At 48.9% G+C, this 25,300-nt stretch overlaps 1 protein-coding gene across 3 annotated transcripts in view; it reads left to right on the top strand.

Moving 5' to 3' along the window:
* Knockout (Stork-head domain-containing protein knockout) overlaps window positions 1-25,300 on the top strand; it is a 171,560-nt gene that overhangs the window by 103,308 nt on the left and 42,952 nt on the right. For all 3 annotated transcript variants that reach the window (XM_076306015.1, XM_076306017.1, XM_076306016.1), the window contains exon 3: window positions 437-632. In XM_076306015.1, the coding sequence (XP_076162130.1) occupies window positions 437-632 (196 nt within the window). The remainder of the gene's footprint in view (window positions 1-436; window positions 633-25,300) is intronic.

A 25,300-nucleotide genomic window follows, 5' to 3' on the forward strand; every position in this document is an offset into this window, starting at 1 on the left:
ACTGTCCGGTGATTGTACCATAAAATACAATAAAGAGCAAAGTGGTCCGAAACTTTTGGCCGGTAGTGTATATACGATTCGTAACTGCCCGGGGATCGAGGAAAACTACGAGGGTGGCACAGTTTCGCTTCGAGTTACGGGAAGGGTGAGAGAGGGTGCTCCGGGCAACCCCGCGGCAGTAAACACTTAGCGGCACGGTCGTATTTTAGAGGACGAATCCCAAGATTCTATCTCGTCTACGACCGTCATCCCGATAATGGAAGACGTAGCACCGTCTAGTTGTAGGCAGACAATTTGTGGAAGTTATGTACGCACACGTCCATATGTTACGCACCGCCCTGGAAAGAAATTACGGGGAAATAAACGCGGCGCGTCTACGCGTAGGAGGCATACAGGGTATAATACGGTTGTTTCATAAATTTTTCTTTCGTTTCAGAGCTTCTTGGAGGCGAACTCCAAATGCTGGTGGAACGCAGCCTTGGTGGACGCAACCCGACAACTCAGGTACAAGGGTCACGTGTCACCTGGCGTGTTGATGGTCGGTGGACCACCCTGTGCCCTCGAGGTCTTGAGGGCAGCCTGGGCTCGAAACGTCCTACGACCGCCAGCCGATCATGCGATCACCTGTCTCGGTAAGTGTCAATTAAACTCCAAAGTAAACATTGTTGAAACACCTCGATTACTCGTGAATCGTCGAGAACCCGATTGAACCGTCCAACAGGGGCTGAAATATTTTTCGCTTCGTTGTCCACTTTCCGTGCATCGTTGCGACTGGAACGATAGGGTCCTCGTTGGAGATAGGTAAACAGATTTCTTGCTTCGACTCTGGAAATGCGATTGTCTCGAACGGTAGCCATTTTCGAACATAGGACTTCGGGGAGAAAGAGTTCCGGTGATCGCTTGGACGGGTCGATCGTGACTTTGCGTTGTTCGAGCTACATTGACGCGACAAAGGGTAGTAGTTTGTTGCTGCCACGATACAGCAGAGTTCGAAGATCGAGTCCTCTCTGTGTCGCGCACGGAAACTACATCTTCACCCTAGCTTCTGGAAAAGCGTACACGAGCCGCGCAGGCGTAAACTCGCGAGCTTCGAAATTAGTTTCTTTCTACTTTTCACGCGGAATCGTCTTCCTTCCGATGATCTTGAATTACCAAACGATAGCTTCTAGCCTTTCGTAGAGTCAGCCGGGCCGTAGTGTACTGGTGGTGGTGGTCTTGCGAGAAAATCGGACACCGTGTTGTCTCTCGTTACTTCGCGAAGACCTGCACGCGTCCTTTGTCTTCCACGCGGGTCGATGAGCAACGACCGCGAGACACTGATTCCCACACGCGACCGTACACGAGCAAAACGAACTTCGCGCTCGTTACGCACGGAAAATGTACTTTCTGCGGAATAATGGAATCGTTGAACACGAGAGAAAAGTAAATGGAACGTTTATTTAAACAGTAGAAGATAATACTGTTGGAACGAATGCAACAATGATTCTAAGAGTGCCAGTTGTCGATAGCGAATGGTCGATGGCAGTTTTAAGGACTGTCTCCGTATTGGCGCGGAAGGGTCGTCAACGGTTTGGCTATTTTTCTTTTGGATTTTTTCTATTCGATTTCCAAGTCCACGCGACACTGTCGTCGTTCACGTCAAGGCACATCACTGTACATGTGTTCCTTCGGACTTTGTATTCTCATAGGTACAAAAACTATACTACTGGATACGCGAGAACCCTGCATATCATAATGTTGGAATACAACGACATTGAACCATGGAGTACTCGAGAAGTCAATGAATGGTGGATGAGCTCGATACCGGCTTTCCTATTTTTTCCGTTGGTGTGCCGACGCGATCGTTACAATCTGTTCAGTTGTTCGTAACCATACTCCGCTGCACGACCGTATTATATCTATCTAAAACTAAACGTCCTACTTACATTTTCTCTTGTGCTGAACAATTCCATAATCCCGCATATAATAAACTACGCGTTACAATCTGAACTTTACAAAAAATAGTCATGCAGCGGGACATGACGATAGAACCACCAGACCGTACCAGTGACGTCGGGACACCAACCGAAAAATATCCAAGCCAGTAACAACCCCCTCCCCCGTGTCTCGACTTCTCAAGGGCTGCATCGGTCCAAGTCGTAGTGTTCCAACGCTTTCGGAAGATAATCGTCGTAGATCGTTACCGCCGGTGGATCGCGCCTAACGGGCTTGTCTCCCGTTCGAGCTTACCGTTTACATCGATTCGAAACGCGTTTAACGATGTCTTAAAGGCTGTATTATCCCAGTGTCCGTTGAAACGCGAAGGTAGAGCCGATCGGTTGGCAGCTTTCAATCCCCGTGGTCGCGAGGATTCCGATCGGCGACGTACGGACATAAACGGGCCCGCAATAAACGGAATTGTTATGCCGGCCGGTTGTATCTCGGATCGTTAGGGGAAGCCGACGATAATGCAAATTGGACATGGCGTTAAGTTCTCGCGCGGACGAATGCTCGCGTACGTGCAACGTCGGTACGTTTAAATCGAGAAGCCGGCGTATCGCCTGCTTTATCTTTACGCAACCACGGTTCCCGCTTTATCGGCGTTGCTTTACCGCGTTCCTTATAGAAGCTATTCGAGTTCCAGCGGTGTTACCCCGCGTTTCCATGCACTTACGTGCTTCTACGTGCTACTAAGTATTGTTAGCTGTCGTCGTTGTTACCGCGCGCCGCTAGACGCGGATAGAATCAGCTTCCCCGCCACATAATGGGAACACGAGTCGGCGGGTACATCGATCGGTGGGTGTTCGTGCGCGGATCTTTTCTATCGCTTCTTTTCGTTTCGTTGCGCGCGATTATTCGTCACCGTTTACCATCCGATCGTTTTCGTTTCGCTTATTTTTTCTCTCATTCTTCGCCACCTTTGCCATTTTCGTGCCTCGCGTCCCCGTGTCTATATACACCTACGCGCCACCACCTCGCATACCAAGCGTATGCTAATGCTCGTAAGTTCGAAAGCGCATTGGCGTAACAACGCGGACCGATAACCGGCCCTGTGAAACCACCTGCGCGGCTCGCTCGGTTCTCCGGTCGATTTTTCGACATTTTTCTTTCCTTTCTTCGGAAATATTTCTTTCCTTATCGATTTCAGAAGTCGTTACATTTAGGTACATTAACACCGAGATTAAGAACGCGACATAAGAGCGTTCTCGATTTTCAGAGACGTATTCCTCGCAAACAACGCCCCTCAAATTTCGTTACTCCCGATTGTTTTATTTCCGATAGTAAAATCGTCCCGACACGTTTCGTGCTACAATTTACGGGCCACTCTGTACACAATCTGTCGCCGAGAGTTCGATTCGAAGTTTCGCCAGAATCGCCCGGTGCGAAGATCGTCGATGTATCTCTCTCGAGAGAAAACCGCTCGCATAATTTCCCGCTACAGTTACAAAACACGTGAAGTGTAAAACTCGCGCGTTGAGATCGGAACGTCGCGGCGTTCAGGGACGACACACGACCGATAAGGTCGAGACGAGAGAATTCCTTTATTCGTGGCGGGAGAATGCATAAATCCGCGCCATTGTTCTCGAAAATCACCTGCGCGTTCCCCACCTACGTCACGGTTCGAAATAATCCCGCGCGGGTAAGCGGGGGTTGTCGTCGCACTGGAAACGAAAAAAAAAACAAAAAAAAGTAACAAACACGCTCGCGCGCACCGATCGTCCCCAAACGGTTGTAAAACGGCTGGTGTGTTTTATGCGCGCGGCTCGCGGACAGTTATCAAAATATCTATAAAATACGGTTCGAGTTTCCGCGCGGGCAATGAAACTCGAGAACGATCGTAACGGGAACGCTTCGCGCGCGGCGTCATCGGATTCCGCGCTTTTATCCCGCGACGGTGGCGCGTTGCACGGCTAAGATTTCCGCTTTATCAGCGGGGTTTTGCCACGCCGCTGATAAACGCGCGATCGTCGCCGGTTGCACGCGCCAATTGCGTCCGTTGCGTTTCACGGCGATGAAAAAAAACTGAACGATAGCCTCGTAAGTTCTGCGTCGTTTATCCGCCAGGATTATAGAGCATCCGCGCGAGTATCTGCGCGGACCGCTTTCCTTATACGCTCGCTTTTCCTCGATGTTCGTTCCTCGTACCTCTCGGGCTTCCTTTTCCCTTTCTCTTTCTCCCTGTCTGCGTTTCTCCGCTCTCCTTCTTCATTTCCCTCGTTTTTTTAATCGCTTTTCTCTCCCCTCCACCCTCCCCCATCCTTTCCATCCCCCATCGGGTTGGCCTCGTGCCTTAGACGCTTGTATACACCTACACGCGACTATTCTCGCGTATCGGGCTTATGCTAATGCATATGCATTCCAACATGCCCGGACACGGGCATATAATTAATGATACCTTGTTCTCGCGGTGACTTCTTTTCATAGGCGGCTTTAGAAAATTATTCCTTACATTGTTCGCGACCTCGTTCGTTACCGCGTTCTCGCGTCGAATATTACCAACGATCGCTCCCCTAATAAGAATGTCATTCCGCCTCGCTCGCTGGACCGGCGTAAGCTTGAAATTGATCGCGTGTCGCCGGCCAAGTTACTCGACCGTGTAATAAGCTTCGAGCAACGACGGATGTCGATTGGCCGGCCCGATCTTCCGTGGAAATTTCTTTCGGTAAGCGTTTCGCGATTTTTTCCAACCGTATTCGGGAATCGTGGATCTCTGCGCGTGGATCGGACCCTCGTACCGGAGCCTCTCGAAACGGAAACCGGTAAAAGTGAAAACGGAAACGCTGTCGAAGTTGGTTAGCGGGAACGCTAGTGTGGCGATATCGCGGCTGTAATTAGCGAACAGACGCGACGATTTACGCGTGTTTTCCCGTAACGGACGAACGCGAGAGAAATTCGAGAAACGTCGAGGCGAAAGGGAGCCACGTCTTCGAAACGAACGTTAATTTTCAAGAGCGAAAGGAATTAACGAAAGACGAACCCAAGAAGCGTTTTTCTTTTATTTTTTTTCAATTCGTACCGGCAATGAAAATTGGCGAGGCAACGCATTCGTATCCACGTAGCGACGCGAGGAGAACTCTTCCAACAAAGAGACCTCTTTTACCTCGCGCGAGATCGATCGACCATTTTGAGTCTTCTATTGTTCCCTCGGAGAGTACGCGCAAGTGGGTTGGCGCGAGCCATTAATTTACGACGAAGGAATTAATCGTAATTGCGTAATCGACGCGTAAACCTCGAACCGTTTTCTGTCCGTTCTTTTGTCACTTGTGCAACGAAAGTTCCGTTTACGTTCAGGCGCGAAACTTCGTTATCGAGCACTTGTAATCTTTGACGGGAGACTCGCGCCGAAAAAAACAACCGAAACACGAATCGTCAGCGCGGTATTTACCGAGTTCGCGATGTTTGCGACGACACGCAAAGGTGTGCACGGTGTTCCGTTGTACGTGCGCGTCGCTTTTCATTTTTCGTTTCCCCCTGAAACGCGCCTTATCGCCGCGAAGGTCGTTGCCCCTCAACCCGTGAGACAGTTTTGCATTTGTTACGTGTACTCGGAGCGAACCGCCACGAACTGTACACGACGAACCTGGAATTTAAGACCGAGCCCTTGCCGCTTCCGCGTGAAATACCACCGAGTATATTTTCCGGCTCGGTGGTCCACGAGTCGTAACACCTCGCTTAAAATGACGTTTCGCGCGTTTCCGTTTGCAATTTGAACCGGACACGCGCTCCGAAAAGGAAATCGTCGAGTCGCGAGTCGGTATCCAGTCCAATTATTAGAGATCGTACACGTCGATACGGACGATCTATTTATCATTTTCTATTCGAAAGTTGCACCCCGCTCGGGCCCGGACCGGAGCGCGACTATTCGGTTAACCGGCGGACCCTAACGGGCCGCGGCGACATTATCGAAAAAACGAATCGGAAAAGTAGGGAGAACACCGAGCAACGTCGCTTTATCGCGGATCATTAAAGAGGCACCGATGGAAATGTAAATGAGGCGTGGCGTTAAAGTTCTCGTCCGTGTGGAGATACGTACCAACGGCAGCGGGAGTGTTTAAATCGCGGAGTTACCTTATCTCGCGCGGGCTTATCTTTACGCGGGCACGGTTCCCTCGGCTTTATCGGTACCAGTTTACCCGCGCCGCGGATACCCGAGGTTCCTCGCGCGCTCGCGACCAAGACGTCTCCGCGGTTGCTTGCACGCGCTCACGATCCACCAGCGAGTCGTCGTTTATTACCGACCGTCGCTGCCACGCGCCTCGAAAATAGTTTCCCGGTGCTCCGGTTTCACTGTTCAACGACGCCGCGACAGTCATGGTCGCTTCCACCCTTCTGGAGCCACGGTGGTGGCTCCGGACTTACCCGCGGAACACATTTTACCCGGAAATTTCGCGCACGCCCCGCGTTCTCGAGGCTTCCGAGAAATTTACAGGAAGGCTCGCATCTGTGCGGGGAAATTCTACCGATTGGTTGTGACGATGTCACGAGTGTCAGACAATGTTAGCCTATGGGCGATGTTAGTTTTGAGAATTCTCGTTTTATCCTTGGTCGTTTGTTGCACGACCAGGTCAATGGTGTGCCTATCTTTCTCTTCGTTTTTTTCAGTTCCGATCTGAGAATCGCAAAAGACAAGATACTACCGTGGCATTACTATACACTTTTCTATATATTTTTCACTTCAAATTCTTCTATCTACAATTCGTCCTACTACCGAATACGCGAGATCCCTGTGTGTTGTAATAGACTTTATATTATAATTTGAATTCGCAAGAAAAGTAAACGGTAGAACGCGCCAATCGAGGACTCGTTGTCTTAACCGACTTCTGCGTGATTTAAAATCATTACTCGCGATATCTTTGGTCGGTCACTCGGGACGTTAACCTCGTCATCAAAATACGAACTTTTCCGCCGACCCGATAGACGCACGTGTGACTTTTCCACCAGTCTCGGGTTACGAGAGCGGTGTACGTCGATTTTATCGGTATACATTTTATCCCCTCTATGTGCTCCACGGTGTTAACCTTAACCCGTTTGCATCGCGAAACGGAATTAGTTACCGATACGTCGATTCACCGATACCAGCGCGAAATAATCCGCAAGCGGAGACCTATTTAAGAATTGCATCGGTAATCCGCGTGTGCCTCGAACTACCTATGACGCACAGTATCGTCAACGATACGAAATTTTCCAAATTTTCCAAACTCGTCTCATTGGCCGCAAACGAGTCGAAACGTTCTTTCCTTCGTTCGCTCAAGGTTTTTCTACGAAGAAAATGGCCCGAGGGTATGGAATAGAGTTTTCGACTCTTGAATACGATCCGAAGAAACAGGAGCACTCGATCGAGTCTATTGCGACGATAAAGAAAAATAATATTAGGTCATCCCATAAGTAATGTCGTCTCTTATCGTACTTTAAAGTAACACTTGAATCGCATCTTGGCGATGCGTTTATAGAAACTTCTTTCTACGTAGCTCAAAGAGTGCTCTCTCGACGGTCTATCGGGGGCATTCGATGCACTTCGATCGACATTTTTCGTTCGAAAAAGAAATTTTAAATAAACGAGTATTTTAATTCAAAATCTCAAAACTTTTTCGAAAATGTAACAAGAGAGTTGATCGATGAACGGGAAAAAGCCATCGACACTGATGGTCAATATATCGATTATTGAAAATAAACGATTTAATTTTTTTCACCAAAAGTCACCGTCAAAAAACGACATTACTTATGAGATGAACTCATAATTACGATCGAAGAAAATCCAAAAAACGCTTTCTCGAACGCCAACCCCAAAGAAGGTTCGCAGTACGCGATCGAGAACCATTTGTTTTCGAGAAGAGTTGTATCGAGAACGTTTAAAATATCCCGCCGTTACGAATTCGCTGGTTCCTGCGCGAAACGAGCAATCTCGCTAAACAGGCGCTGGCGTCACCCGCGCGCTTTCGCTCTTCGCGCGCGATTCTTTTCTTCCTTTCGTTCGTCGCATTCCAGCATTCCGCTCGCCTCTCACCGCCGCCCCCCTTTGTCGGCATTCTTTTTACTCTCTTTCCAGTTTTTTTTACACTCCGTCCGCTCGTATCTATACACGCCTACGCGCGACTATCTCGCATACCAGGCTTATGCTAATGCACGCGCATATCCACGCTCACTGGCGTAGGAGCCCGCTTAATATTATCCGTGCGTCGCGCGACCTTATTTTTACGAGGCAGTTTTACGAAATTACGACCTCGTCGTCCCACCCCCCGCGCTCTACCCTCCAGATTTTTCGTTTCTTTTCGTTGTGTTTCCGGTCGGTGGAAAAAATAAACGGGAATTCGTTTGGCCGACCGCCAACCGCGCGACCCGACAAATCTTCCGAGCGATCAAACGCTTATCCCGGAGGGTGGGGGAGGGACGATCATCCGTGTGGGAAATTCAAAGCCGAACGCGACCAACGCGTTACAAAAGCGCCGTAGACGAAAGAAATCAGCTGCGGGGTGAATTCCGTGCGCGCACGATTCTTACTCGCGCCCGTACGAAGACGCGTTTCACATTCTTTCCGCGTTTCGCTTCGAAATAGAAGCGTTCTATCGCGTTAACGGGGTTCACGTCGCGATTGCATTCCAACGCGATGCACTTTATGCTAATTATTCCCTGTACACGCGGTGAGATTCCGTGCTCGTTTATTTCATATCTTGCGCAAGGTGGGTCGGGTTTGAGTTAACGGAAGGCCCGTTAACGCGATAGGCGCGAAACCTCGAAATAGCGGCAGCTATCGCGTTAACGGGCTTTCCGTTGCGAGTTTACTTCAAACCGATGCACCTTGCGCAGGCTACGAAACAAACGAGCATAAAGTCACCGTGTATACGGTGAAAAGTTATATTTTATTGTTAATAAATGAACGGTATTTGTGAAAATATATTTTATCCCGATATTGCACCGAATTGTAGCGTAGAATACGATGGAAAGTTTATCTCCTACGTGGTTTCTGTCTCGTCCGATTGACGAGCAAAAGTTAACTCGGAGAAAAAAGTCCAGGTTGTTGTTTCGTACGAGTGTAGCTTCTCGAGGTAAAAAAAAACTGAAAAATCTTCGAAACTGGCGACAGGATGTGACTCCGGAGGAAGGAAACGTATTTTGTCGAAAAACTTCTGTATTGTCTTCGGACCGTCGGAAAGAAATTAAAAAGTACCTCGGACGGAAACGGAATGTTTTGTTGCTTTTCATTGATTTACTCTACGCTTAACCAGTTTCTGAAATATTGTGTTCACCGATCTAAGAAACCTCGACGCGAGAAGAGGACTATCCAAAGTCGCTACCGTGCTCTCTCTCTCCTCGAATTTAGACTTCGAAAAGTGTACCTTTCAAAATTTCGAGAAAACTTCCAACGTTCCCGACTCGTACCCGATTTCTCCGTTGTTGCGCCCGCTCGGTTACGATCGAGCGTCTCTCGAACAAACGTAACGCGCAAAGCAAAGAGAGTTTCACGCCGGGAGCATAATTGGTCTGTCGTTTACCCCGTGGACAGCCAGCCGGCTTATCCCGATCTCTCTATTTCCCTTCTTGCAGCGTTTCCCTCTGTCACGAGTGCGCCACGAGGATCCGTGGACGGAGCTATGGAGACCCCGTGTGCCTCCGCTCTTCGATAGTCATCGACTCCGGCGAAGCTTCACGAGAGACACGCATTAAGAACACGCATTACGCGCCAATAACGACCACGCGATAATAAAACGAAATCCCTGATCCGCGTTGCCAGTTGGGACCGAGGAAGGGGGTTGTAGTGTGTGTGTGTGTGTGTGTGGTGCTCGCTCGTTACAGAAATTGCGCTTTGTAGAAACGCGCACCACTTGTCGTCCCGCGTGACACGGTTTATCTCGAAGAGGTATCTCTCTCCGTCGGTGCGTTCGCGCGGTGCTCCCATGATTCATCGAATTAGCAACGCGAGTCGACGCGAGCAAACGCGATGATTCTTCTCCGAGCGAGAAACTTTCGGTTCGATCTGACGATCGGTATAGGTGCACCGTGATTCGCGGAACACGTACGGTTCAACCTCCTCGATGATTGCCTCTGCGCGATCGGTACGAACCCTGTGATCCTCGCTAGTAGCGAGTACCTAGCCGGTAGCCGTGATTGTTTCGTTCGGTGTCGTTTGAAAGTCACGGTATCGTAGGTCGTTAAATTCGTCCCGATACGCGTTACGGTGTTACGTTAGAAAAAAGACTACGTTCCAGACCGAACGATCCTGAGACGAAGAAACACGAGAGTATTCATCGCTTCGATTTCGAACGATTCTGTACGGGTATATTCTTTTTATATAAAATATCGAACAACGTTAAAGAGTGCAAGGTAAACGAAACACTCTGCACATTTGCACCTTTTCTCTTCTCTTGTATCTCGTCCGTTGTATTTCGCATCGGAGACTTCTCGTTCCCGTTGGACCGGAAAACGAATAGACGAATATATGGAAGTCGCTACCTCGTTTCGTAATGTTGTTGTACCCTCGTGTCGACATCGGTATATCGGCCGAGCAACATGGATATCGTTATACGCGATATCATCGCGTCGATACATCGATGTAACAACGACCGATACACCCGACGCGCGATGCCGGAGTACTCGGAGCGACTGTAGAAAAAAAGAAAAAGAAATGATAGAAGGAAAAGAAATTCTACTCGATTGTTTCGATTTGCCTCGCTCGAGCGTTCCGGACAGCTCGGCTCGGCTCCGGGTATTTTTTCCGAGCGTACGCGGACAGCTCTATCAACGGCTCGCGGACCGAGAACGACGCCGATCCAGCAGCAAGGCAAACTTCTTTCCTATTTCGTAACTTCGCGGGTTTCTGCCAACCTCCGCAAAGGCCGTTTAATCATAGAAACGTTGAACATTGTCGGTGTCCGCCGTGTTCGATCGGTTCAGTCTCGTAACACACGGTCCGATAACCACCGCGATAAATATCCGCGTTAAGGTCCATTTATACCATCGATATCGTACACACCGTCGAAAGTCGAAACACGAGTCGACGGTGTTTCGTCGTTATTTCCGATTATTCACCTGTACCTGCAAAACGTAAAGAAGGAACACGGATACTGGGACGAGTTCTGTGCGCGATTCGTTCGAGATTCGTTAACAACGATTCTTCAACGAGCTCGTCGTGTTTTGTTCGGGCTATGGGTATAGGTTTTACGCAACTAACGGAATAGCACGTGAAAATAATTACAAAACACTACCGACCCGCGTTTCAACGATACAGTCGTTCCTCGGCACGTTCGCAGCACGAACGGACCCGTTGCATCGTCGAAATACGTGTCTATAGCGTTTTGTCATTTTACGACTGTACATTTACGCGGAACGAGGACTGAACGAGCTCGTTGAAAAATCGTTGTTAACGAATCGTGAAAACGGGATTCGTTTCTGGTTCGTTGTAAGTATTCAATTGGGAATGACGACAAAACACTGTGCATTCGTGTTTCGACGGTGCAGTCGTTTCAAGCTTGGCTCGTTGATAGCCTAAATGGACCTTTGCCCTATCAGGATCGAATTGCGCGAATCTGTCCCGTCGTGCCACCCTCCTGTTGTGTTTCCTCCGCAGCGGCAAAAGGGACGTTGGAAACGTCATCCGTCTCCCATTTCCGCACGACAGAAATCCACGCGATGGACACCCTAGTGACGATCGATCAACGAGAAAATTATTTTCGAACTTGTATGCGTCCATGGTCCACACCGACAGCTTTCTATGGACGTACATCTCTGCGTTCGTAACATTGAAAGGATCAAGGAGCTTTCTGGAAAAAGGACCTGTGACTCAACGAGCCCTTTTTCGGTACATCGTTTTTAATTGACCATCGTTCGTCCAAGAACGCTTCCCTATTCTTTCGTTCGAATATTCCACTAATTAAGATCGAGGCAGTGTTCGTGGTCCAATCGTGCACAAACTCGAAGGAACGAGCGATCAATTCGTGTTTTACGATCCAAGGAAACGACAAGAAAACTTGGACGCAATTTATTCGATTCACCGCTTCCTCTCACGGGTCCTTTATCCAGAAAACTCGTCAATTGTAATTCACAACTTTCCAAGGGGGTTTACGACGCGGACGTGCGACGAGAATTTTTACCTGCGGGGCTAGATTTCTCAATCGCGATAACAACGCTGAAAACGACTGAATCCTGGAATTGTTTGAAATCGTCGAAAGAAAAGGAAGATCGTCGATCGAATAATAATCACTGCCGTTAGAAAGTGAAGAATCGCTATGGGAATTTGGAGAGACAGGGTCTTTTTAATAAGAGACGAACACCGTTACAGTGACTGGAATATTTTCATTTATTAGGAAACTGGGAAGTAACGTATTTCACATTTTGTATCGTATTTATCTGCAAAGAATTACCTCGCTATTTTCAAGTGGCAAAGAAAATCGAGAATCGGTTTCTCGCGTTGCGTTTCGACTTCGAAGCGACCATTCTGAACGTTACGCGAAGCGAAACGCGCAACCGTTCCCAACTTCGCGACAAATTTCCGAACAACTTTCGACGTCTACGCGCCCAAACTCTCGATGGATCGTGGAGGGGGAGACATCGTTTTCCTCGACAACTTCGAAGAGACTTTTAGACAGAAGTCTTTCGAATCACGTTCGAGATAGACAGCTAGACACGCCGATCCAACTCGACGATGTACAGGGTGACTGGTTTAAATCGACTTCGGATAATTTCGTAACCGTCGACGATGTTGAGAAACGCTTCGAACAACGTTCAAACCGTCTCGAGGTTCCCTGTGAAAAAAAACAAACATACAGCGCAAAGGTAAAGAAGACAGTGTACCAAAAATCCGGGTCTCCTGCACTCCGGTCAATTGGACTCTGTTCCGCGATATTGAAACGAAAGAGCGACACTCCCGAGTAACAGTACGATTTATTTTTACCTTTGGGGTAAAAAATTTCGCAAAGTATTCCAGTTTCTAGCAGCGAAAGGAAGGAAACTGTCGACGCGAATCGTAAGGCGAAAGGTTCACTTCAACGATGAAAACGAGCGTGTAGACAGCTCACCGATGACTCTACTCAGTCGAGGAACCGGATAGCCAAAAGTCGTCGTTCGTTGATAAGTGACGAGAGAGAGACGGTTCGATTGGCAATGTCGTAAGCGACCTCGAACCGCTCCTCGCTCTCGCTAATTGGGATATCCACGTACTCGAATGATCGTGCTACTTTTACGCAAGAAACGGCTCCCCACCATTTTCAAGTGACACGGTGGATCCTCGTACGTGTCCTCCCGCGTTCCTGGGAATCTATCCAAGCTCCCAGTGTCCCGTTACCGATACCGGCCACCTTGTAACTTCGCCTCCCGGTGTATCCGATCCGGCGTATCAACGTTACGGAGTCTCGCGTATCGATGCGTAAGCGTCCGCTGCGAAAGTAGCGACTCGGACGATTTATGATCGTCCCCGGCGAGCGAGGTAAAGACGAATGGATCGTGGACGAACGTAAACGCCCGCGAACTAATCCGACCGAATTGATCGGAATTAACCGATCGGCTGGCCGCGTTCGCGTTCGCGTTCGCGCGAGTAGTCTCTTTCGCTTCTTTTTCAGCCGCGCTCGCCGATCGAGGTTGTTATTTCCGATATCGGGACGATCGATCATCGGCCCGATCGGCGCAAAAACCACGCGAGCGGTTAATGGACGGTTGCAACGCGTCCCGGTGCGTTCGTTCGAACAGAAACACAACACGGCGACAAAACGCAACTTGTACTTTCACGCCGCGGCCCATCTGGTCCTGATTCCGGAAACCAGTCGGTGGAAACGGTCTAATTCGCCGTAAATCCAACCGTAGTCTCCGTACCTCCCTCCTTCCCTCTACGTATACGGTAGATGCAGAGGTATTAGCATACGACGCACAGCGTCGGGACACCTGGAAAGAGGTCTCCGTTATCGCGCAACAATGAGCGCCGCAGCACGACTTGGAAAGTGGTTTATGAGCACCGAACGATATATACCGGCGATTGCACTCGCGGGATCTCGCGGAGGCGATTCGCTTCGCTTCACCACTCGCCAGAATTGGCGCATTCCTACGAGATATATCGATAGCCACCGCCACCGCCGCCACCACCGCCACTGCCGCCACCACCGCCGCATGCATTATGCCGGTGGATACTTGTTTCGAGGTCCCAGGCACGTGGATCGTTCAAATGGGAATTCCAGATGCTAATGCGGACAAGTTAATACCTCAGCCGGATAAGGGAGGGGGGAGAGGGGGGCTCGTTAGGCCGGAGATAATTCATACGCCGTGCCGGAAAGAACAACGGCCGCCGCCGGTTACGTTGTACGCGCGGTTAATTTCGATCCGGATTAACGGTGGCCGGTTGCACATGTTGCAATTAGATCGTCGGGTATATCGCCGGAGGGGTTGGAGAAAAACGCGTTGTTGTTCGTTCCACGGATCTCGAACGTCCATTGTTGATCGTTTCCTCGGTAGCGGCGATTAGAGGTATCCTCTGGCTTTCGTATATTGCTCGCGGGATGGAAAACCATGGTGGTCCGGTGGGCGGAGGACGAAGTACGTCGAGTGGACGAAACGGACGAAAGGGTCGGTTCGATCCTTTGGACGCGGCGTAGAATTTTTTCTTTTTTTTTTATATTCCAGCGAACGATCGCTGCGCACTTTGTACTTACGTACCGGGAACTCAAAGACATCGATCGAATACTATGGTGATTCGTCGAGACTCGAATATTCTGTGCGTGTAAAGCTCGTGAAAGAGAAACGCGGGAAATTTAAATACAGCTACTGTTGGCAACGAGTCAAGTGGCCGTTCAAGGTCACTGACCATCCCCCGCTACACCGAAACGTCGAATTTTCTATTCCTCGACGATGCAACGTTCGATTCCTCTTATCCTTCCACGGAATTGTTTCAACCTTAAGTATTCTTTCCGAGCGTTGAAAATCTCAAACTAAGAAACGCTGCGACTACGTGGCACTCGTGTACTTCGCTTCGCGATATAACACGATATAGGAAGAGGACCGTGGAAATATAGGAGCGTTCAGTTGCAGTTATCGTAGCAGGTTCGATCGTGGACGAAGGATATACCGCAAGGACACCGTGGGTCGACAAAGACCCGAGGAACGCGCCGATCGAACGGTATCGTCCCCGCCCAGTCGTCCTATCGGGCTCGAACCACACCCTCGCGGATTTTTTCTAAATTCTCGAGCTGTACACCGTTTCTCCGAACATGCCGCCGCTCTCCGGCGAATGAAATCGTTACGGCCCTGGTAACGAGATTCCAGCGTATTTTTTCACCGTTCGCGTCTCTCCCGCCTTTCGTCAACCGACCCGATTCGAGCGACGTTCTCTCCGCGTACAGGCGTCACGGGATTGCTTTCGGTTCGAGGTTTTACCCTCTGGTTGTGTCCACTCGTCTCTCTCGATCCGATTCGTCGATACCGTTCGTTGTTTCTCGCCGAGCGGCAGAAGTATTGCGACAGAACGATTACGACGATCGGTCGAGGAGTCACGGTCGCGCGAAACAAGTGTCGCCCGGAGGAAAAATTAAGTAGCGGAGAGACAGAGACAGAGAGAGAGAGAGAGAGAGAAAGAGGGAGAACGAGAGAGGGGGCGAGCTGGGATCCGTGTAACATCGAGGAGATACACAGAGCGAGCGAGGGTGCCCGAGACTCGACGTCTTCGTATTCGAGGCCCTTGGGCCATCGCTCGATCCATCGAGCAATCATAAGGTCAGCCTCTCACGCTAGGGTCCATCGACTCACGATTTCGCTGTCCGCTTGATCGAAATAAGCTTCGACGTATGATTATCCACACACGAGGAAAGAAGTTTCCATCCTCCTCGCGATTCACCAGCCCCTGCTTATTTACTCGAATACTTTCTTTCGTAGGAGACGCTCCGCGAAACTTTCACCGCGAATCCTGGCGCCGTGGCGACCTTTCGAGCCCGAATCGCGCGATTCGACGCGCGATCACCCTCGAACCTTGCCCTTGTCGAATCTCCGTCCCTGCTACGAACACCGGAACGAGCACCGCAACGAGTCAGGACGAGGGGCTCTCTTTCCGTCGACGAGGAACTCGAGCGTCGTGGACTCTGTTCGGCGTGCTTCGAAACCCGATCGAGGCGCGTTCCAAAAACCGAAGAAAACGAATCGGAGACGTAACTCTCGATCAACGTGTACGCAACCCATTACCCGTGGGTCTCGTGCACTTGACGCGCCGTGTCCGGGCTGCTCGCGCACGCAACCGAGGCGTTCGCGAAATTTACAACCGATACGAAAATGCATCGCGTTCGAGCGGCGTTCGGTCTGGCGGAACGGGTGTATCCGATTGCATCGCGAAAACGGCGCGAAATAAACAAAACGACGTACATACGTAGCTACACACACACATATATATATATATATATATATATATATATATATATATATATATACATGCACACACACAGAGAGAGACGCGTACGAAAAAAGTTTTTCGCGTGCAAACGTGCTCGCGTTCGGATGTGCATACACCTCGAGCCGCGCACGGTCTAGGAGTAACATCGGCCGTTTCGCGCGGTCCGCCACGGTCTGTACAAGCTCGAACGGTTCGCGTTCACAATACGCGAAGTTATGCAGATACGAGGCCGTGGATCACTCGCGATCAGCGTGTATCAAATCGTTCCCCGGCCCCGTATTTATTTGTTCTGCCACTCTCGCGGGGCCCCGTGGGACGGTCATGTAAATTGCCATTAGTACGCCGAGCGCTGGTTACCCATAAGACTCCGGCGTCGTGTACACACAGCCTGAAACAAGTCCCACGGTTCCCCTGTTTGATTCTTCCGCCGGCACCGGCGTACACGAATAAAATAACAGAGCCCCGGAGCCCCGCCAAGTAGCTATCTATTTGCCGCGGTGTAAATGTTTATGGGCCCCGTCAGCCCGGTCCAAGGCGTTTTCGAGTGACAACTTCCTGTCGAGTGGCAGCTGCTTTCTCACCACCGTCCTACCGGAGTGACAATTGAACTGATGACGGTGGGATGGTAGCGCTACGTTCCGTCGTCCCGCCCGGGCCCCTGCCGGATCATCTTTTCCAACAACGCGTTCTACGCGCTGATTCCCGATAGCTTTGTCGCGCCACGGGCGTTGCTTCGCGCCTCGAGCCGTGTCCACGTCCAAAGTTACACCGAACGGGAACTTCCCGTTCCGGGAACCAACGAAATATTTCCACCAGTGGTCGTACGTTCCGAAATCTTTCGTAGCGCTTGTAACCGGTGTACCGAACTCTGTCGATGAAGTATTCAAAACTCGAATCGTAATTAGTTACAGTAATTCCGAAATCTTTCGCAACGAACGACCACTCGTGGAAATATTTCGTTCGTATCGGGGCAACGCGATTCGGGACGCGATCCTGACTCACAGTCACGGAAGAACGCGCAAATTGATCACAGTTTGGTCCATCTTAATCGAACATTCGGACCGTCCTTCGGCCGCGTCTCCACTCGGAGTACAATTGTGCGAGTGGCTCTCGGTAATGAATTCTTCTCTGAATTCTTCGTGTCACTGTAAACGATTCGTAACTTTCTCGATCGTCGACGATCGAATTGAAACGTCGGAACGTTTATTCACCTCGATCTCAGAGACGGTGAAACCGTCGCGAAATCTACGTTTCTGTATCTTCGACACGAATCCGGTTTGCCCTCGCTCTTCGCGAAGTTCGCAGCCGATGTTCGCATTGTTCCACTTGGAAACGTTCCATCTCCGGAGATAGGAAACTTCGCGAGATGGTATTGTCTACGGCAGTAGGTCGACTCGAGGTCTCGCGAGGGGTGGCCCCGAGGGACGACGTTGAATTTTTCATCGGGTTTTACACAGTGGTAAGTATCAACGAACCGGGGTCAATGGTACCCGGTTTCTTAAGGCTGATCGTCTACGGGATATTCTATAACGAAATAATTAACGATGTTTACTCGATAAAGTCGATTCTTCTATGTCCACCGCTTGTGCAAAAGCCAGCCGACCGAGAAGGTCAACATCGGTGACAAACTCGACGATAGCGGGCCATCTACTTGCGATCGGTTCTTCGACTATCGAGGATTGCGCGAAAGTCGATGAAAAAGTACGCGTCAGCCCTTGGAGCCCTTTCCACAGTTCGTGGTAGCGCAGGACCGAAACGGGAATCGCGTACATTCGAAAGCTATTAAATCCGTGCGGGCCGTTCTTTCCTGTACCGATTTCGAGTCCCTGTAATTGAAACGATTTTAAAGCAACCGTGCTCGTCGATCCGCCACGATACGTGTAATTTCCACTCGGTTGTATCTATCATTTGCCACGGGAGAAACTCCGTCGGGCACCACGTGCAAATCCTCGTTGGATCGACGGTATCGTTCGGACGCGCGAGATTAGCTCGGGCCACGCGGAGTCGACTCGGAGCACCGTTTAATAAGATCGTAATTAAACGATTATTTAAGACCGGTAGCGGGCACCTTTCGTCGAGATAACGCGGTCTTACCGCCTTAAATCAACATCGCCCGTTACCAGACACGGGACACGTTGAGCGCCGGTACGCGTGATTTGTACACGGAGGCTGCATTGGGTAACGGATAATTGCATCGGCTAATAAATTAATCCCGGATCGCCTTAGAACACGCCCACGGGAGACGTATAGTATCGTCTAATCCTCTAATAGGTACCTCGGATCGCCGCGGCGATCGATCGTTTGGGTCAAGGTGTCGCGGTGCTTGGAGAGGAAAAAAAAAGAAAAGAACGCGTTCTCGGGCCCGATCGGCGCCCGTCGGTCGACGCGAGAAAACGTTCACGGGGCATCCGACGATTGGTATCGTTTCCAAGTGGAACGTGTTCGCGGCCCGTTGTCCCGATAACGAGATTCCACGGTACGGTTGGGAAACGTACGTCGCCGCGCGGCGGATTCTCCTTCGATCGTATCGAGGAAATTAGTTTCGTCTAATTGCCCGTTGGACCGTCGGCGCATAATTCGTTAAGGATAATTGCCGCCTCTTACCCGTTAGAAAGGAAGGAGGGCAGGAAGCCGCGCGAAAACGAACAACCTTTTATCATTTGGATTTTCTTCTCACCGGCGACGATTTATGCGAACCCGACGTCCGCTACGCGCCGAACTCGACGCGTCCGCGACGCGAGTTACGCGATTACTTTTATTGCCGCGATCTAATTTAAGGGCAACGCGGGTTTCTCACCCTGTAATTTAGATTAATAATAAGTGTAAATCAGCCGGTCTGCCTGGCTGCCCGGCTGGTTGCTCGCTCGACGCGTGCTTAGCGCTCTGGATGCTTTCGAACGTTTCTCACGCGGCGAGCGCGCGTTGTTATTACAACGACGTCGACGTGATGCTCGCTGTTGTTGCTTCTCTCGATTCATCGACGACCAGAAGCCGTAGGTGGCCTTTGTCGTACCGAAGGACCACATTTCTCAACCATTTCTTCGCTCCAAACTCGCACTTCTCGCGAACGAATCGACGAATACGGATAATTCCTGTTGCGTCTGAAAGTAGAAACTCGCCCGATTACAACGGTATGGGTTTTTTTCCCGAAGGTAACTCGAGAACGATTAGTATAGTACAATTCCTTATTGTTTTCTTTCACTTGAAAATGTACCGTTTGGAAGTTCAGAGACTACTTGATGAACGAAGCTATCGATCTTCGAACCGACGAAACTTCGCGACAAATAGTCGTAAGATAAACTTCACGTTTCAAAAATCGAATTCTTCACTTTCGTGGCTCTGAGTGGAATTCTCCTGAAAATCGTCAAATCGATACCAATGGTTGAAACAATTTTTGCAACGATCCCCTAAAAATTGGGGTACGATTTTTTGGTCACCGTGTCCACGAGTAACGAGATCCTCCCATTAGATGTATTTGTAAATTTGAATTTTATTATTGAAAAATAAATTTCGATTCATTTTCCGGGTTCCGATTTCTTCTTGTAAAATTTTGCTAACCTTTCGATCGTTGTTCCATACGTGTACTCTTTGAAATATTGAACCAACCAAAAGTTTTGAATCGTTCTTTATTACATTTTGTGGGAGAATTACTGCACGGTGGTGCTAACTGTTCTGTTATTTCAATCCGTGTTTAGAAGCGTCCGTGAACTGTTTTGTTTACAAACGTTGATACAAGCGGTTGATCCTCCCGAAGCGTATATTCGGCAGTCGGGAAACACCAGTGTCGTTGGTAGAGGTTTCTGAACGAACGTTATTCGAGATACGATCGAAAGATTAATTCAAAGAATACCTGGAACCGCTCGAGCGGCAAACAAGTCCAAAGGAGGATATTTCGACGAAAAGAACGTTCAAGGTAACAGATGCAAAATTATTTTATAGCGTTGACTCGTGCGTGAACCGTAGACTGGACGTACCAGAAGGTCGGGGTCAAAGTTCATTATTTACAAATTTAATACGTACACGGTTGCACGAAAAAAGATCCCCCGATTGCACTCGACGATGCACAAGGGGTTGCACGTAATTTTAAAATAAAGATTCGATCGACTCCTACGGAGGAACGAGGACTCGTGCAGGACTGTTTTTCGAAAGTAAAGAGAAACAGGGGAATACAATGTAGTCGCGAGTTAAGAGATACCTCGAAATACGGGTAACCTTTCGCTACCCGTTCGTCGAGACTTCGTTCTTCGTTTGTCCCTTTCTTTTCACCAGCCACGCCGACCAGTTACATTTATATTCATAACTGTGAAACACTCCGTGTCGTTCCACGCGTAAGGTAACACTTCGACCGCGACCAACAATGCAACTTATTTTCCACCTGTCAAGTGTAAAATTTCCTGGCGAGAAAATATTAGAAATTCCACTTAGGCACGGTGCACGTTGCACGGGCACCACCGCGATCTTAGAACGCTCGGACACAATGACACGCCTAGAAACGAGTTGACAGCTAATCGACTCGATTCAGAGTCGTATAGAACGAAATTTACTCTGTCGCGCGGCATAAATCGCAATCAGCGACCTTCGAACGTCGCGAAACTCGAGCTTCCGAGACGATTTAAAGGCCGGTCTTCGATCTTGTCGTTGATTCGTTGCACCTTGGTACACGTGGGCCGCGATCGCTCGCCTCCTCCCAGCCGCTTCTGGAAATTAAGATTCACGAGAATCCCGAGAATCCGTGCGCTCGAATCGGACGCGATCGGCTCGGTCTAACGATCCTCCGACGCGCGGAGAAAACGAGCGGAAAATTACGGGCGAAGAGGATCCGTGGTTCGTTCACCGAGAAAAAGGAAGAACACGAACATTCTGTCCGCGAAAGGGAAACTCTCGATCGAACATCGCGCGGTTCGACTCGGCCGTAGAGCTGCCTTCGAATAAGCATTCGCGCGACTTCCAACCTCGGTGAATTACCATCGCGGTGAAAACTCTTTTTCTTTTTTTACACGCGATCGACTGGAAGAGAAACTTTGGATTTGTTTGTCATTTTTTCTATTTTTTTTCTTCCGTTGTTTTTTTTTTCTTTATTTTCTCCGTTCGACGGAAATGAAATTCGTTCCGCGTGGAGGGAGGAAACGTCCGAACGAAGAAAGAAATTTTCGTCTAAACGGTGTTATCTCGTAATCGGGACAACACGCGCTCAATTATATCCACGGTCGAAGTTTTCACCCGATTGTTTATCGTCGACTCGGAAACAGATTTGTAATAAATGGGCCTTTTACTTTTACCGTGTTAGACACATAAATACCAGCGCGCCGGACAGAAATCTGGGCACGTCGCCGAGTGTGCTTAATAAGAAGAGAAGGATAAGGTCTCGTTTGTCGAGGAACATGATGCAAAGAGTGCTGGGTTTATCTTATGCGAGTATAACAACGTCCGTTTACTTTCGAGACCACGTTGACTGCTATCGTTGCATCTTAACGAGAATCGGCAATCTTCACAGAGTGTCGTGCATAGATGGCCTTGCGGACGGGAATACAAGCCTACAGGGTGTCTGGGTATTTTCAGCGTTCACCCGGTGAATTTTTCGCGCCGCCAACTTCGAAGACTGACAAACCAAGGATCGTTCCTCGCCCGGTAAATATCGAGCTTCGGAGCGCTCCGAGATGTAAATACAGGGTGTTGCCTCGTCGGTCGAAGCTTCGAGAACAGATCCGATTCGTTTTTTCGTGTTTTCCCCGGTACCGCAAAATATTCGTTTTCGTCGAGGTTTATTTTATTCTATACATATTCGCGAGTCTAATTTCATACGATTCTATCTATTTGTACAGCTTTCGTAAAAGCTACGTCGTCTATGCTGCGATTCATCGTGGTTGCTTATCGTTCGAATCGTGGGTCTCTCGAGGCCCGGAATTTTTTTCGTTTTGGAGTTCAACGATGGAAATTTGGAAAACTCGTTATCGAGAACCGGAAGTACACCGTACACCGTTGTACGATCTTGGTTCTCGAGTTCGAGCAAGTTTTACGCCCTTGTCGTTTACGTGCGAAAACAATTCAAGCTTTGGAGTATCGAGTGACGGTTCGTTGAAGCTTGGAGAACAAATCGAGAAACAACGTTGTTCGGTCTTGCGATTTCTATCGATGAGTCGTAGATTAAACCGTACGATGAAATATTCCGCGGCGATGCGTTGGACGAAGTCCGCGCGAGCACGCACGAGATGTAAACGAAGATCGAAAGCGGACGTTCCGAGCACTCGAGCGCGAAGTACGAAAACGGTTGGTACGATTCGGGAAGAAGGTCGAATGGTAAATACTTCGTGTTTCTGTGAATTAAATTGCGCGTGATTCAACGTACGGAAAGTAGAGACGCGTATTTTCACGTCGTTCTAAGAATTAAACGTGTACCGAGTTCGTTCGGACAATGGCTTCTATCGCGTTCACACGAATTACCTTGTGTATAATTCAACGCCAAACAAGGAGATGCTTCGTAGTTTTACCTCGCAGAAGGAAATTAACGCTTGGAGAGCGCGATGGAAAAACACAAGGACAAAGAATACGAAAGTGACCGAATTTTCCGAGTGGTTCTACGCGCGAGCTCGTAAACGTTCGGGGAAAATTTAATAAATCGGTCCCTTGGCGCACGATCGATCGGTGGTTCGGAGCGAATTATAGTAGAAACCGGATCGCGCGTAATCTATTATTACCGGTGGTCCGAGTTTAAACGACGTCATAAACGACACCCGGTATACACCGGACGACTGTCGTAGCCCGACGGAAACCTTTGCGTATTTAAGCGAAACACACTGGATGAAAACCACCGAGAAGATCTATGCACCGATTCAGGTTTCCAGTGGATTCGTAATTGGAGAGAGTGAAAGTGCACTTTCAAAAGGTACGACCCGATATTCATACAAATTTTCCGAAACAGTACCCTCGTTAACGGTGCTCTGATTGTCGGCAATCACGTCCACGTATCGAGCGTGCAACGTCGAACAGAACAGGAACAAATACGAGCCACGAGACCGATCTGCGCTCCGCGGACGCGAAAACACCGCTTTCCTCCGTCGAATCGAACCAATTATTCGTGACGCAACGTAAAATCCGTGTGCATCGGTGGTAGAAACTTTTCGATTCGCGTATCGAAAAAAATTCTAACCGACTCTTCGATCGATCGATCGCTCGCGAACGACCGCGAGGAACGATCGACGGATATCGCGACGAACGCGAATCGTTTCGTCAAAGATCCGAATCGATTCGAGGATTCGGTACGTTTTCGCGTATTATGCTAAATACACAGGCCAGTCCGTGGATCAACGATCGAAACGCCATTTCGAGCGTGTTCGATTTAAATACTTCTCCGTAACTGTTCCCGGGTGTGTTATCAACGCTTCGCTAAAAATAATAACGGTCGATCCTATCGACTAAGATTCTAACTGAAATTTGACTTTATAGTAGTTTAATTAACATTTATCGGGACGCGTTTCGTACAAGACGGTCCATAATTCGTGGGTACGAACGAGGTCAGGGTGATTTTATCGTTGGAAACGAGACGCGAATCGAAAATAAGGAAATTGCATCGGAGGTTTCGCTCTCGAGAAAAATGCACTCGAGGATCGGTCGAGTTCGCGCGCACCTAATCATCGACGATACAGATTTCAGTGCGGGCGTTCAAAGTGTTTCGCGTACACCTTTGAGAACGCGTTAATAAGCGAGCTTCGATACTGAGCTACCCGTGACATTGCATCGGGTAAGCGCAAGACCGACTGCAGCAACGGTCTGTAGCGAAATTCATAACCCTGATCGTTAGTTACTTATTTTCAAACGCATTTTCCTCGAGATCGATGCCCCCGGGGCACTTTCGTTCTCGATACGCGTTATTTCCAGACACAAAAATTCTCTCCACCCTTGTTCCTACCGCGAATCACCGATCAACCCGTGCACAGTGATTCTAGAAATCGAGACAATCTCCTCGAAACGAAAAACCAACAAGGAGTAAGTTGATTTTTCCGATGACGATTATTCTTTTCGCGATCTAATTCTTTCTTCGGTACGAACGAAAAAACGATATCGCGAAAATATAATCCACGTTGCGGAATTCAACTTTCTCCTGTATCAATTTCTTGTGTCCCGTTTTAGAAGATAGCCACAGTTTGGCTCAGCGTCTATATTCACCTTGTGTATAATAAATTTGTAACGGAATGTTGTTCACGAATTCATGGCATAAACTCTGCGCGTGTTTGGCAGGCGACGTAATACGCGAGAAGTGTCTAGGTATAGACGAGTTCAAAGAAAATTCGTTTAAAAATTACGAAACATTTTCCCTGGCCATCTGCGCCATATGCCCGTCGTTTATGCGAACACACATGTTACGGTACGTTTCTTCGTAAATTATCATACTCGTTCAAAGGTCCCAAATGGTTTTCTCGCTTTATGAAAACAGCGTTCATGACGCTGTTTCAACTCCTTCGTCGTACACGCTGCACTCTTTAACGCGTCTATTGCCAAGTCATGCGTACATGTACGAAACTAACGTTGCAATTTCGGAATCCTTCAGACACGACGTTCAGATGTGCGTAACGCTGCTTAGAAATCCAACGAATATCTGGGAGCGTAACCCTCGCAGGAACGTTCGGTCGAATTGGTCGAAGTAATGGTACTGGATTCGAAAGTAGAATAAATTCTGAAAAAACTTGGCCCAATGTTCACTGAAGCTTTTACGAAATCGGTTTGGCAGTCAACGTTAAATAGCCTCGCGAATAGAAATGCGACCTTTCGTATCCCGAAACTGAATAATTCCGATCCATGTCAAATTCCGGTATTACGTGAAATTATTTTTGCCAAATTCGCAATACAATTATTGTCGTCTGCTGTATTCCACAATGTTCAAAGGTATAGAGGAAGCGATCGGAAAAAGTAGAACTTTAAAAGAACAAAAGTTATCTACATGCAACGATAAAGGTTCACCACCGTTCGAAA

The sequence above is a fragment of the Ptiloglossa arizonensis genome, chromosome 3, assembly GCF_051014685.1.
Source record: "Ptiloglossa arizonensis isolate GNS036 chromosome 3, iyPtiAriz1_principal, whole genome shotgun sequence".
NCBI classification, from domain to species: domain Eukaryota; kingdom Metazoa; phylum Arthropoda; class Insecta; order Hymenoptera; family Colletidae; genus Ptiloglossa; species Ptiloglossa arizonensis.